We start from the raw sequence: 15069 nt of genomic DNA on the forward strand, positions 1-15069 counted from the left end.
AGGGAAAGAACAACACCAAATGAGACATCCTATTACACTGTGGCTCATGAAACTGTGGGACATAGACGCAGATGGGTTCAGTCTGAGTGCTATACAAACAGATAAAATACAAACTACCCACCTACCCATACAACAAAGGTTGCGTGACCTTAAGCTATAGGAAGAAAACCAGTCTTTGATGCANTGGCTCATAACAGCCATTAGCAATACGTGCTTATCACCAATCAAAGTCTCCATGGATATGAGGGACTGAAGAACAATACAAGGGCAGGTATTATTACTGAGAGAACTGGAAATGAGAAAAGCAGTGTTTGATTCCCAGTTCACTGGACTGATCAGACTGTGTTCACAGGAGAGCTAAGATTGAGTGAGATACATTCAGTAGGGACCTTGGGACTGGTATAGGGCTTTAGTGGCTTTGCTAAGAATAACATAGGGGAATGTGATCCTTACAAAGTGGGAGAGGCTATGGCAGATATGGTAAAGACTATTTTCCATAGACTGATTTATAAGTCAAGTTTGTAAAGTACTAAGGCAATTAAGAGAATAAGAAAAGGCATGTAAAAAGATCTGTGTGGTCACTTGAAAGCAAATGTGTCCAAAATTTGTGATAAGTCAGAGCTCCAAGGGAAAGGCATCTACAGAAAAGCAAATTCAGTAATTGTGAGCCTCCAGGAGCCTCAAAACCCTAAGTGAACAGTTAATAATAAAACATTCATAATAAAGCAATGTAGGTGAAAAAGACTAAGCTTGTCCCAGAGGCGAATAGTCACCCTCCCCTTAAAGTGTACTAGGAGAAGAAATTGTTCACCAGTGGAGAAGAAGCTACAGCTCAGGTCCAGAGACTGTCAGATGCCTAGAAGCCTGTGAGGATACAAGAGGTCAGAGCATATCCATGTTCCCCCTTCACCCTATTTAAAAGTCTTAATCTCTGCACTGGCAGGATCTTGTTCAAAAAAAAAAATCTTGCCAATTGGTGGTGGCACACACCTTTAATCCCAGCACTTGGGAGGCAGGGGCAGGCGGATTTCTGAGTTCGAGGCCAGCCTGCTCTACTACAGAGTGAGTTTCAGGACAGCTGAACATATACAGAGAAACCCTGTCTCGAAAAACATCTTTCCAGTACAATGAGTTCAAGTCTATTCCTCACCTTCTCTTCTATTTTATTTAGTGTATCAGGTTTTATGCTGAGATCTTTGATCCAATTGGACTAAGGTTTTTGCAGGGTGATAAATTATGGATCTATTTTCATTCTTCTAGAAGCAGACATGCAGATCGACCATCACCATTTACTAAAGATGCTTCCTTTTTTCCATTGTACAGTCTTGGCTTCTTTGTCAAAAAAACCCCCAAGTGTTCATAAGTGTATGGGCATATTTCAGGGTCTTCAATTTGATTCCATTGATCATTATGTCTATTTTCATGCCAATACCATAGTTCTGTAATACGACTTAAGATCTGAGGTAATGCTACCTTCAGAAGTTATTGTATTATTTAGGATTACCTTTTATTTTTTGGGTGATATTTACCAGACGAACAAACCAACCAACCAACTATATACAGAAAACCAAAACAATTCTGAATAAATCCTGATTTTTGTTAAGAGTCAATTTCCCAAATATGGAAATAGAATTATTTTGGTTAAACATAGTTCTTTATAAACCCAGTTGTTTTGAATGTCACTGTGGGCAGTTCAAACTAATGTTAGAGATTTTTAAGATTTTTTCTTTTAAATGTTATTTTTGGTTTATGTTTTGGTTTTTTGGTTTTTTGTTTTTTGTTTTTGTTTTTTCTAGTTCAGTGTGAGTGCTCTGCTGCACATACATCTGCAGGCCAGAAGAGAGCATCAGATCCCCTAATAGATGGTTATGAGTCACCATGTAGTTGCTGGAAATTGAACTCAGGACCTGTGGAAGAGCTGTCAGTGCTCTTATCCACTGAGACAACTCAGCAGCCCCAACGTTAGAGATTCTAATAAACGTTACTTATCACACATGTCTTGTCTTTTAAGTTCCATCTTTTAGAAAACCCTGTGGGGCTTTTGCTTTCCTTCTATTGTATGCTTAAGCCTTTTCTAGTTTTGATCTTATCTTTCCTATTTAATCCTTATGACATATTTTGGCACAAAAAAAATCCTTCCTCTTCTTTTTAATTCCTTATATTCAAACATATTCCCATACTTGTATCTTTCTTCATATCTATCTACCACTCTTTCTTTTTTACTTTGTTTCCTTTCTTAGTATCATGAGATGTAGCAACAGAAACAAGTTCACTTTTTGACACTTGGGTGTTTTTAAAGGCTCGTTTAGAGGTTCCAGAGATAGCTCAGCGGTTAAGAGCACTGTTTGCTCTGACAGAAGGCCTGGGTTTGGTTCTCAGGGACCACATGGTGTCTCACAACCATCCATAACTCCTATACCAAGGGATCTGACACCTTCTTCTGACCTCCAGGCATGCTTGTGGTACACAGATACACATGCAAGGAAAACACATAAAATATTAATTTAAAATATGAAAAATAGGGGGCTGATGGGATGACTCAGCGGGTAAGAGCACTGACTGCTCTTCCAAAGGTCCTGAGTTCAAATCCCAACGACCACATGGTGGCTCACAACCATCTGTAGTGGGAACTAACTCCCTCTTCTGGTGTGTCTAGAGACAGCTACAGTGTACTTAACATGTAATAATAATAAATAAATGTTTGGGCCAGAGAGAGCGGGACCTAACTGAGCAGGGCCAGAGTGAGCAGAGGTCCTGAGTTCAATTCCCAGCAACGACATGATGGCTCACAACCATCTGTACAGCTACAGTGTACTCATATACATAAAATAAATAAAAAATATGAAAAATAAATAACTAATAAATAAAAATGCTCTTCTACATCCTCTCCCCTGCTACGCTTACAAGTTCTAGAGTTAGAGAATATACATTACAGCAAGAACCAACTGGGATACCAATGACTTGGAATACTGAATACTCTTTTGTAAACAAGGAAAGCAGTGTAGCAGGAAGGGGATTAACCAAACCCAGAAGGAACAGAGATCAACAAAAGGTAGAGAGCACTCATTGCTCCCCTCAAAATGGTCATCCCTCCAGAGAGGAGATACTTGGTTTTTGAAAGGACAGCCAGTGACATTTTTAAATTTCAAATCTTAAATTCAAATTTTCCAGAGATGAGCTGTCAGACATGACTAAGAGGGCATGAGTAAAGTAAGGTTCTCTCGCTCATGACATAGTAGTTGAGAGAAACTTGTTAGCTGGGTAATAGTGGCGCATGCCTTCAATCCCAGCACTTGGGGAGTAGAGGCAGGCAAATCTCTTGCGTTTGAGGCCAGCCTGGTCTACAGAACGAGTTCTAGGATAGCCAAGGCTACACAGAGAAACCCTGTCTCAAACAAGCAAACAAACTAATTAATTAATTAAAAGGAATTTTTTGGCTAAGGCCTTTGCAGATATTTCACTTTATGGTAATTTGGGGTGTGAAGGAGAGGGCCAGGTTACACAGAAGGACTGCAATCTGGAAGAAACTCCACAGGCTTTACTTCAACAGTTATGTGCTTACAGCTCATGTCTGGAGATGGCTGTCCAAGATACAGACATTAAAGACATTCCCTGGGCTCCTTGAGTCTATTTGATTTGATTGTTTGTTTGTTTGTTCACCATCACAGGGGCCTAAGCATTTAGAGGGCTTTGGAAATGATAGCATCCGAACCTCCTCCAGTAGTCTTAGTAGATGTTTTAAGGAGGTTATCTAAAATTCATTCAATTCCCATGAATAACATTATATTCATCTAGGATAAATCAAAGAACTGAATAAAACCCTGAAAACATCAATATGTGTACTGTTTAGGTCAGTCTCAGATCTTGTTAGGAAAAGGGAATGCTCAGCAGGGTAGGTTTCCAGTCTGAGAAGGAGGACATGACAAGCATACGGAGGGAATGGGGGGTGGGGGGATAAGAAAACCTTTTCTATTAGAAGGCTTGCTGCATCAGTAAAAGGCTACTACTGATATGGGAGGCTCTTAGGATATGAGCAGTAAGGCCCAGAAATGAGGTCTGCATATAACTTTTTTCTTACAAACAAATCTATTTATTCTCTTAATGTTTTGATTAATACTTCACGCTGGAATTTATTTATTTTTCTCCATCTTCCAGTTTATTTTCAGGCCAGGCTTGAATGCAGAAAAATAGCTAGTGGTTCTGTTTTATGGTTTGAGTGGTCAAATGGACTTCACTGACCTATAATACATCCTAAAGGTTCCTTGTTACCTATACGACAGAAAGAGACATGTTGGGATGACTCCTATCATCTTTTTGGCCTTTTACCAGAGCATCTTTTGGAATTCTCCTATCCCTCTCATCATAGATGACTAAGAGTGGAGGTGAAAATTAGGCCATCAGTTGCTCTCACTAACATGGCTATAATATCTGTCCTTTCCTCCCTCATTAGTGACCATGAGGAGATATAGAACTATGGGGTTAGTCACCCTCTTTGACATGATCCTAATGCCCCATGTTCTTGATTAATTCTTCTTACATTTTGCCTAGTTAACTCTATCCTGTCTGTACTAGAACCTATGAAAAATATCTCTGAAGCAAATATTGACACTTGTTATGTCAAGGGAGTCAGCTAACTTTTATTAATTATATGAATCGGCGAGATTCTTGTATCATTGTGTGTCAATCCTCCAATCTCCAACTTTTACCTTTCTTTGAACTTCTTTTCTCTCAAATTCATAATCTGGCAAATTCATATTATGTCCTTCAGTCTGGAAGAGGACACAAAGATAACAAGGCCTACGGTGAAATCCTCCGTTAAGGCTGCCTGGATCAAGAGAGATAGATTAGAATTTACCATACCTAACTTAATTTAAACCCCTATAATCTAGAGAAATACAAGGACAGAGAAAACAAAGATATCTCCAAAGGCCAGGAAGGAGATGATATACAAATGTCCTTTTTTCTTTAGCCTGTGTATGGCACAATAGCTGGAAAGCAGAAGTGAGGGTCAAAGCTTAGCAATGAAGAGGAAAATAAGATAAAGCAGGAAAGAAATAGATATGTGGTCTATGATACCCTTTTGTAACTGCTTTTCTTAGCCAATTCTCCAAAATTAAATGAGGCTTGGGAGTCAGAATGTTTAACAATGATGGACATTTTATTGTCCTGAATGGGCTTAAGCCAAGGACTAGGATTCTGGGTGTTTACAAGTCACCAAAATCTCCGTGGAGTCAGTGGCTCCTGGTCCTTTGTCTCAAAAACATGACCACAAATGAGGTCTTTAAACTATAAAGAGTTTAAAACTAATACAGAGGCAGATGCTTGAAGCCAACCATTGGACTGAGCATAGGATCCCCAATGTGGTACCCAATTGTGGAGTTAGAGAAAGGACTGAAGGAGCTGAAGGGGTTTGCAGCCCCATAGGAGGAACAATAATATGAACTAACCAGTATCCCCAGAGCTCCCTGGGACTAAACCACCAACAAAGGAGTACACATGGAGGGACCCATGGCTCCAGCTGCATATGTAGCAGAGGATGGCCTTATCTGGCATCAATGGAAGAAGAGGCCTTTGGTCCTGTGAAGGCTGGATATCCCAGTGTAGGGGAATTCGAGGGTAGGGAGGCAGGAGTGGGTGGGTTGGTGGGTGAACACTCTCATAGAATCAGGGGGAGGGTGATAGGATATGGGGTCTTTGGGAGGAGGGTAACCAGGAAAGCGGACATTTGAAATGTAAATAAAGAAAATATCCAATAATTTTTTTAAAAAAAAGGGAAAAAAGGGTGTGTCTAAGAAGTTTTGCTTCTACAAACTAATGCTGGCATTCATAGTGCTGGAAGGTATTATAAATGGTTTTGGAAAAGAAAAGTAACATGCCAGCAAGATAAACCCCTAAGTGCAATGGGAGTAACCAGCCACTTTTGAAATATTAGATTCAAGGCTCATTCTATGAAAGGGAACCCACACCTGGCACTGACAATAAGGCCTACCTAGTATCTGAGAACACGTAGGTCACAGACCTAGGGGAAAACCTAGTACTAGTTCTTATTTTGCTAAAGGAACACAGTCATAAAGTTACTCTAATGGCACATTGCTATACCCATAGAGCACAGCATTGCTCAGCTCTCATCAGAGAAGCTTCTTCCTGCACTAGATGAGAATTAACACTGAGATGCAGAGCTGGACAATGTGCATCAAGGGTGGTACAAGCACAGGCTTGAATGAAATGCTATACTGCTTGCCTTCCTCAGAGATTGGGGACTGATGTGGAAGAGGCTGCAGAGAGAATGTAAGAGCTAGATGTGGTTAAAAAAAAAAAAAAAAAAAAAAAGGAAATAAGGAAACAGCATTTTCCAGACATAACAGGGCTGATCCAGTGGATCTACAATGGACTCACAGAGACTGACAGTAAGCACAAGACCTGAACAAGTTCAAACCAAACAAAGTCCCAAGAGAAGGTAAAGAGAGCACAAAGTCCTACCTAACTGAGAGGATATTTGTGATTTATAGCTTCTGAGAGAAGGAAATCATGTTTATTCAATGGGGTGATATTGTATATATCAACCACATTAAAGGTCAGGCCTCATGGTCAGGAGTAGTTGTCTGTAGTTTGTTTGTTTGGGTTTTTTTTAATGTATATTCCTGCTTTAGTTTGATTTGGTTTTTTTTTTAAGGTAGAAAAATAATAAGAAATTAGGTGAGTGGGTTTATCTGGGAGGAGTTGGGGAGGGGGAAAGAGTATGATCAAAATATATTGTACATATATTTTAAACTATAAAATCAATCATTGAAGAAAGTCAGGGTAGGAACACAAACAGGGCAGGAACATGGAGGCAGGAGCCAACCAACCAGACCTCCCAGAGCTCCCAGGGACTAAACCACCAACCAAAGAGTATACATGGAGGGAGCCATGGCTCCAACCGCATGTGTAGCAGAGGATGGCCTTGTTGGATATCAATGGGAGGAGAGGCCCTTGGTCCTGTTGATTCCCCAGTGTAGGGGAATGGCTGGAAAGGCACCATGAAAATTGCTGGCATACAAAAACCAGCAGCAGCTATATTGTTTTAGCTTCTTGTGTGATATCAACTCTATAAACATGACAAGCAAGATGCACCAGTTGGTCTAATAGTGACATGATTATTATTGGCACATAGACTGTTTTCTGTTGGAATTTGAGACCTGTTCCACAGTATGGAAATCACATCTTGTACTATAAGCCTAGTCAAAAGCCCATGGCAGGGGAGAACATGGGTCGGATTGGTAAACTTACTGTTTTACTGAATTGACATTATGTACCTGTTAAATTGTATTTCAAATATTTGTCTTCATACTCAAGATTATTTCTGCTATCTTTTGTCAGAAAAGCTTCCTGTTGCAATAAACAGAGACTCATAACTTGTCAAAGTACTGAGAATAAGTGACATTTTCTTGTAGGTTTTTGTTTGCTTGTTTTTTGAGACAGGGTTTCTAGGTGTAGCACTGGCTGTCCTATAACTTGCTCTGTAGACCAGGCTAGTGTAAAACTCACAGAGATTTTGAGTGCTCAGCCCTAAATGGGACATTCGTATCACTCCATTCAAAAGCCCAGAGAATACTGTGCAATGGCATGAGGGACTAAAACAGTAGAACTGGAGGAAGCGAGGGTACTGTGGAATGATCTCCTCCAAGCATGACATGGCTATGATGCCCATCAAGAGACTTCATAAGATTGAGCCCATTAACTGAAGTTAATGTGTGAGTTCACAAGGCTCCGACCCACCATCAAAATATATAGGAACTTATATAAGGGAGGGGTTTACTATACTTTCCTCACTCACATAGGTAGTTAACAGTTGCTAAGGGAGGATGTGAAACATTTTCCTCAGTGTTGCTGCTGTCTATAACGTGCCCATGCACCTCTAAGTAACCCTAATTAAATTCAATAAGCTTCAGAAAGTGAAATTTGAGCAGAATCATTTCTGCCACCAGCAGCACCCTGAATAGATATTTGTGGTTTTGCAAAGGTTGTGGTTAAGGATGAAAGACCCATCCTTCATGTGGGTGGCACAATTCCATGTGCTCGGCATCTCAGGCTGAATTAAGGAGAAAGCTGGATGAGCAGTGACATTCACCTCTGCTTCTAGACTGTTGAGACACTGGAACCAGTATCCTCACCATCTTAATACTATATCTACCTCCACAATATAGGTGCAATGTGTGCTTTGAGCCTTACTATAATTTCTCTAATGAATGTGGCTGCCCTTTTATTTGGAGAATAGATATTCAGAATTTAGAGTTCATCTTGGTAGATTTTTACCTTTGATGAGTATGAAGTGCCCCTCCTTATCTTTTTTGATAACTTTGAATTGGAAGTCGATTTTATTCGATATTAGAATGGCTACTCCAGCTTGTTTCTTTGGACCATTTGCNTGGAAAATTGTTTTCCAGCCTTTTACTCTGAGGTAGTGTCTGTCTTTTTCCCTGAGATGGGTTTTCTGTAAGTAGCAGAATGTTGGGTCCTGTTTGTGTAGCCAGTCTGTTAGTCTATGTCTTTTTATTGGGGAATTGAGTCCATTGATATTAAGAGATATTAAGAAAATGTAATTGTTGCTTCCTGTTATTTTTGTTGTTAGAGTTGGGATTCTGTTCTTGCACCTATCTTCTTTTAGGTTTGTTGAAGGATTACTTTCTTGCTTTTTCTACGGCGTAATTTCCCTCCTTGTGTTGGTATTTTCCCTTTATTATCCTTTGAAGGGCTGGATTTGTGGAAAGATATTGTATGAATTTGGTTTTGTCATGGATTACTTTGGTTTCTCCATCTATGGTTCTTGCTCATGCCCTGGCTCGCCAGCAAAGCACGACGCTGCAACAGGATCCTTCTGCACACATTTATTGGGAGAGCTTGATTGCAGAGGAGAAGAGATCCCAAGCCCAGAACTGGTGCTGCTTATATAGGCCTAGGAGAGGCGTGTCTCACACCCGGATTGGTTGTGCTTGGGTTATGCTTATGACCTCATTTGCATGCCTACATCTGATTGGTTAACTTGTCTCTCATCTGATTGGTTATCTTGTCTCTCATCTGATTGGTTAATTTTGGTTAATTCTCAAAACCTCATCTTGGCAATAGAACCTTTACTGCCTATGTATGCGTGGTGGCCAGCAGAAGCCAGCGCCACCCTGCAATGGCACATGTGGCTTCCCACATATGGTAATTGAGCGTTTTCCTGGGTATAGTAGCCTTGGCTGGCATTTGTATATCTAAGGGTCTGTATAACATCTGTCCAGGATCTTCTGGCTTTCATAGTCTCTGGTGAGAAGTCTGGTGTAATTCTAATAGGTCTGTCTTTATATTTTACTTGACCTTTGTCCTTTACTGCTTTTAATATTCTATCTTCATTTAGTGCATTTGTTGTTCTGATTATTATGCGTCAGGAGGAATTTATTTTCTGGTCCAGTCTATTTGGAGTTCTGTAGGCTTCCTGTATATTTGTGGGCATCTCTTTCTTTAGGTTAGGGAAGTTTTCTTCTATAATTTTGTTGAGATATATAAGCTACGGAAGAAAAAAACTGTGGGGGTTGGAACATTGTTTCTGGTATATGTGTATGTAAGATTTGTGTGAGTGGGAGTTGGAGCACTGTTCCTCCCACCCATGTGTGTATATGTATATGTATGTGTATGTGTATGTGTATGTGTATGTGTATAAGGGTTATGTGATTTGGGAGCTAGATCATTGTTCTTTCCACCCATTAACGTTGAATATGTATATGTAAAGCTTATCTGGGTGTGTATTGGAGCTTGCTCCATCCACCAATTTTGTATGTATGTATGTGTGTGTGTGTGTGTGTGTGTGTGTGTGTGTGTGAAATTCTTGGATCCTGCTTGCTGGAGCTTTGCTCTAACTATTCTATGTGTGAATGTGTATATGTCTGTCTATAGTTCTCTATGTATGTATGCATAGTGAGTGAGTGAGTGTGTGTGTGTGTGTGTGTGTGTGTGTGTGTGTGTGTGTGTGTGTGAATTTTCTCTTTCCTTTTCTTTTGCACTGGCCCCTAAGAGTTAAAAGAGTTCAGAGTTTTCTCTGGCCACAGGGAGTACCAGCCCCAGTAAATTGAGCTTTGTTCCCTCAGAGAAAAATTTGCCGAATAACATCTCTAATCACTGGCTGCCATTGGCAGCATCCCCTGTAGGTATCTGGATACACCCCAATCAGTGGTTCTAAGCACTGACCCCCAACGGCTATCTGCCTCAGTTTACCCACCAACTGGATGCCAAAGATGTTCACGGGCAGGGAGAGTGAGGGGAAATCTAGGTGGAGTTTGAGAGGAGGAATGTGATATGAATATGATTGAAATACATTCTATGCATGAATGGAATTCCCAAAGAACAAAAATATATTTTACATATGTTAATAAAAGTTCATGTTTTGTTCCCTTGGACTGCCTTTATAAAATGCTATAGATGAATGTGTGTGTGTGTGTGTGTGTGTGTGTGTGTGTGTGTGTGTGCATGAGCACGCGTGAGGGGTTTCTATGTGCTCGGCCCAGGGAGTGGCACTATTAGAGGGCATGGCCCTGTTGGAGTAGGTGTGTCACTGGGGGCGTGGGCTTTAAGACCTTCATCCTAGCTGCCTGGAAGTCAGTATTCTGCTAGCAGCCTTCAGATGAAGATGTAGAACTCTCATCTCCTCCTGCACCATGACTGCCTGGATGCTGCCATGCTCCCACCTTGATGATAATGGACTGAACTTCTGAACCTGTAAGTCAGCCCCAATTAAATGTTGGCCTTATAAGACATGGTGTCAACTCACAGCAGTAAAGCCCTAAGACAGAGGTGGGGGAAGGTCATAAACAGCAAATATTGATTTTCTTACAGTTCTGAATAGGAAAGTCTGAAGATCAAGATTCTGACCAAGCTGGTTTCTTTTTATTATTATTAATTATATTTATTTACATTTTAAATGTTACCCCATTCCTGGTCTTACCTCCACAAGCCCTCCATCCTGGGCCCCCTCCCCCTGTTTCTATGAGGGTGCTCCCCTGCCCACCCACCTACTCCCTCCTCACCCCTCTAGCATCCCCCTTCAATGGGGCAACAAGCCTCCACAGGACTAAGTGCCGCCCGTCCCACTGATGGCAGCTGAGGCAGTCCTCAGCTTTAATTTCTCTATTGATTTTCCTACAGTTCTGAATAGGAAAATCTAAGATCAGATTCTGACCAAGCTGATTTCTTACAATGTGTGTCTTCCTAACCTATAGATGGCTGTTTTCTTTTATGTCCTCTGTGGACTTACATGGCATTTTAAAGGGCCTCGTAGATGCTAACTAAGCATTACCTCTCCCAGCAAGTATACCCATAGCCCCTTGTTTTAGTTTGATTGCCTATTGCTGTGAAGAAACACTCTGACCAAAAGAAACTTGAAGAAGAAATGATTTATTTGGCTCACTTCCAGGTCATGCTCCATAATGTTGGAAAATTGAGCTCAGAACCTAAAAGCAGGCTATCTGCTATTGCACACGGAATTACCTCCCAAGTGGGAACTCTGAAGTCTATCAGAATCCATGAAGGTATGATACATGGTAGCTTGCTCATATGATCTTGTTTCACTAGCATTTTTTATATAGCTCAGGCCCACCTGCCCAGGGAATGGTGCTTCCCATAGTGAATTGGGCCCTTCTACATCAACTTATGACCAAGACAATCCCCTACAACAGACATGCGCACAGGTCAGTCTGATCTGGGAAAATCCTTTCAATGTGACAGCCTTCTCAGGCTACTCCAGGCTATGCCAAGTTGACAGTTAACGCTAACTAAGACACTCCTCTTTGGTTTTTTGGTTTGTTGCTGTATGTGTATAGGAGCACAAGCTCAAGTGTGTGTTGTTCTTCTTCACTATGACATTAATCTATTTTGATCAGGGCCTTTTGCCTTCAGGACCAAAATAGCACCCAAAGTCCCCATCATCATAGTCTAGGAAGTCAGAACTCCAACCTGAACATTTGAAGAAAATGTGACCATTTGGTACCTAACAATGAACTAAACATTTGTCTGGGTTGTAGTGATGCATGCTTGTAGTTCCAGCACTTGGCAAATGGAGGAAGATTGTAGCATGTTTGAAGTCAGCTTGGTATACACAGTGAGTTCTAGGTCAATGAGGGTTACATAGTGAGACCCTGTCAAAATAAATAAATAAATAAAACAAAAAATTGGACCCTAGACACTTGCAGATGATTTTCTACTGTATCTGAAGACGTTGCTTTACTCCAAATTACCACCTCTTGGATGCAGGATGATCACTCAAGCTGAGATGGGCATGGGTTACTCTATGTCCAGGTCTGTCGTTATTCAGAGAGCCACCGAATACTGCCTTTATATGTCCTTAGTCAGCTCTGGGTTAGTGGTCTCTTGTTCATGTCTAATGCATCCACAGGCAAAAGCTCTTCTTTTTTATTTGTTTGTTTTCAAGACAGGGTTTCTCTGTGTAGCCCTGGCTGTCCTGGAACTCACTCTGTAGACCAGGCTGGCCTCGAACTCAGAAATCCACCTGCCTCGGCCTCCCAAGTGCTGGGATTAAAGGCGTGCACCACCACTGCCCGGCCCAAGAAGTGCTTCTTGATCCTGTAGCCATGTACAGAGCCAAGAGAAAATAAATTCTGGGTATTGCAACTAAAGCAAAATGAACAGAGTAATACGTCTATCCTAGGAAGTGAATGTTTTAGATTTATCAGATATTGGCTTGATTTTCATAATGATGATTTGCATAACACAAGTTAAATGTTAAACTTAACATAAACCAAGGGCGGAAGTTCTGAGGGCGTGTTTGGAGCATGTGCTTGCCCTACAGATGGCTGGGAGGTGGATTTGTGGAATTGGAGTCGGGGAGAGTAGGATGAGAGAAGAACGGAGTAGGAATTGAAAACACAAAAAAACCAAAAACCAAACCATGGAATTGTTTATATTTTAAAGAAGTGTATCAGCACTTAAGGACCTCGGGTTATCCCCATCCAGAAACGTCCCTGGAACCTGAAACTAAGAGTGGGAAAAATGTTTGTCAAGTAGAGAACTTCCTCAGCCTTTTTTTTTAACCCCCTATGTCCACAGTGTACCGGGTTGTAGAGCAAAGCCTGCCATGCAGGACCAAACCTCAGAGGCTGTACTGTCCCAATTGCTCAGGCTGGGCTGGTTGCGGGTGGGGTGTGGGTTGGCGACCCGCAGGTTCCTGGGCACAGCAGGTGGGCGGGGAATCCGTGGTGGGACCGTGTGGCTAGGGCGCCACGCACCGCCCTCCCCGCACCGACCCCGCCTCCCCCGCCCCCCCGCGCGCGTGGCCTTCTGGGTAACGCGGGGCCGCCAGGTGACAGCTAATGGCGGCGGCCGCTTGATGCGAGCGGTCAAGCAGCGAAGCAGGGCGGCAGGGGGCGCGTCGGGGAGCCTGGCTGCCGCTGCACTCCGGACTGTGGCTCACCGGAGGCGCCGGGCTTGACGCGTCATGGACAGGCCAGTGGCGGCGGCCGCCGCCGCATCTGCGGCGAGCTGCGAGGGCGCTGGGGGCCCGGGGCCAGGGCCGAGCGCTAGCTGGAGACCCTCTCGGGTTGCGGGGGGCGCCTCGGCCAGCTCCAGGCACCCCAGCATTGAGACCCTTGACAGGTAAGTAGGGTCCTGGGTGCCACAGACTCTCGGTGCCCAGCTCAAGGCCCGGCGTCGCCTCCCGGCTCCCGGTTGGGAGCCAAGGCGGGGGTGGGCGGCTCGTCCACAGCCACCTCTAGCCTTCCTGGGACTTAGGGCCGCTGCTCTAGGACCTGCCTGGGGTTGGCCACCTGCTTACTTCCGCCTAGCGAGCCCAACAGTTCTTGGCTTCAGAGCTGTCAAACCCGGGCCAATGCCTACTGCTCCTTGAGGACCCCTTTTGTGTGTGTGTGTGTGTGTTTGCCTGACCAGAGCCAAGGATCCTCCGGGGCCGGGGTGGGGGGCAATGTCAGTTGGCTTCTTTTTAGCTTCAATTTCTGTCTAAATCGTGTGATTTTTAAGATCCAGTTCCACTGCCGCTGCTTGGGGGTGGAGACTGGGAGGTGAGACCCCATAGGCAGCAGATTTGTCACAGATGGTGGTAAAGATACAGATTTGGAAAACTGAGATGGACTACTTCCATAATCACGAGGCAAGAATACTGTTGTGTACTTTCCGTTCTGTACACTTTGAAGGACACAGTATTTTTTTCCTCTTGGGTACATGAGTCCCCTGCTTCTGAGATAGATTTAAATATGTCATTTCAAGGCATACCTGCCGTGTCCAACTGGGAAAGGCCACCACCCAGTCGGGTAATGACAAGAGATGTCTGGAACATCCAGTTTCCCCACTTAGACACTTGGGCAAAAGACAGTTGTTATGTGGCTCAGTGGGTTTGAGCTGTTTATCCCCGCCTGTCTTAGTCATTCCAGTGTGCTGAACTTTTGGGAGTTTCCAAAGACAGGCAGGGGAGCAACAAGCAATACTCTTGTCACCTTTCTAGCTCAGTGTAATTACAGTATGTAATCTCAGATTAATATATTAATCACCTAGCAACAGACTTCACCAAAAACCAACCACAGCTAAGCCATCCCTTGTAAACATGAGGACTTTACTCACCTGAAAGTATTCAGCAACACATGAGTTCTTGTCTATTTACAAAATGCCACACTGTGTATGACTTTATGGCTCTGAGGCTGATGATTGAAACTGCATGTGTTAAGTGCTAGGCTGTTGGTAAAACAGAAAGATGATATTCATGCGGTGGCTTAGGCCTGAATCGTTGAAGTAGCTGAAAGATATAATTTCCAATATGCCTCATTCAGTGTTTATTAGGAACTCCAAGTGACTATGTCCTACTCTCAAGGATTTGGATTTGGGACTTTTAGGGCAGGTGCAAATTTGTTTTTTTTTTCAAAAGCTCTTTATATATTATAGCCTCAGTTGTTACCCACTATGCTTTGGCTGGTAATTCAAGGATATGTTAGTGTTGTGGGCAGTAAGGAAGGAAGTCAGACATTTGAATTGAGGAAAGAATGAAGTTAGCTACAACATGGACATGGAGAGCACTTTGGCCAAGAGATTAGA

General features: G+C 42.7%; 1 protein-coding gene across 7 annotated transcripts in view; it reads left to right on the forward strand.

Annotated features, from left to right (window-relative positions):
* The first annotated feature begins 13310 nt into the window (after window positions 1-13310).
* The window catches only part of Mtmr1 (myotubularin related protein 1), a 59967-nt gene continuing 58208 nt past the window's right edge, over window positions 13311-15069 (forward strand). For 6 of the 7 annotated variants that reach the window (XM_029473180.1, XM_029473182.1, XM_029473181.1 and 3 more), the window contains exon 1: window positions 13311-13623. In XM_029473180.1, the coding sequence (XP_029329040.1) occupies window positions 13466-13623 (158 nt within the window). In that variant the 5' untranslated portion in view covers window positions 13311-13465. The remainder of the gene's footprint in view (window positions 13624-15069) is intronic. The other variant, XM_029473183.1, reaches the window with a different exon arrangement.

This window comes from Mus caroli, chromosome X (genome assembly GCF_900094665.2).
Source record: "Mus caroli chromosome X, CAROLI_EIJ_v1.1, whole genome shotgun sequence".
Taxonomy (NCBI): Eukaryota; Metazoa; Chordata; class Mammalia; order Rodentia; family Muridae; genus Mus; species Mus caroli.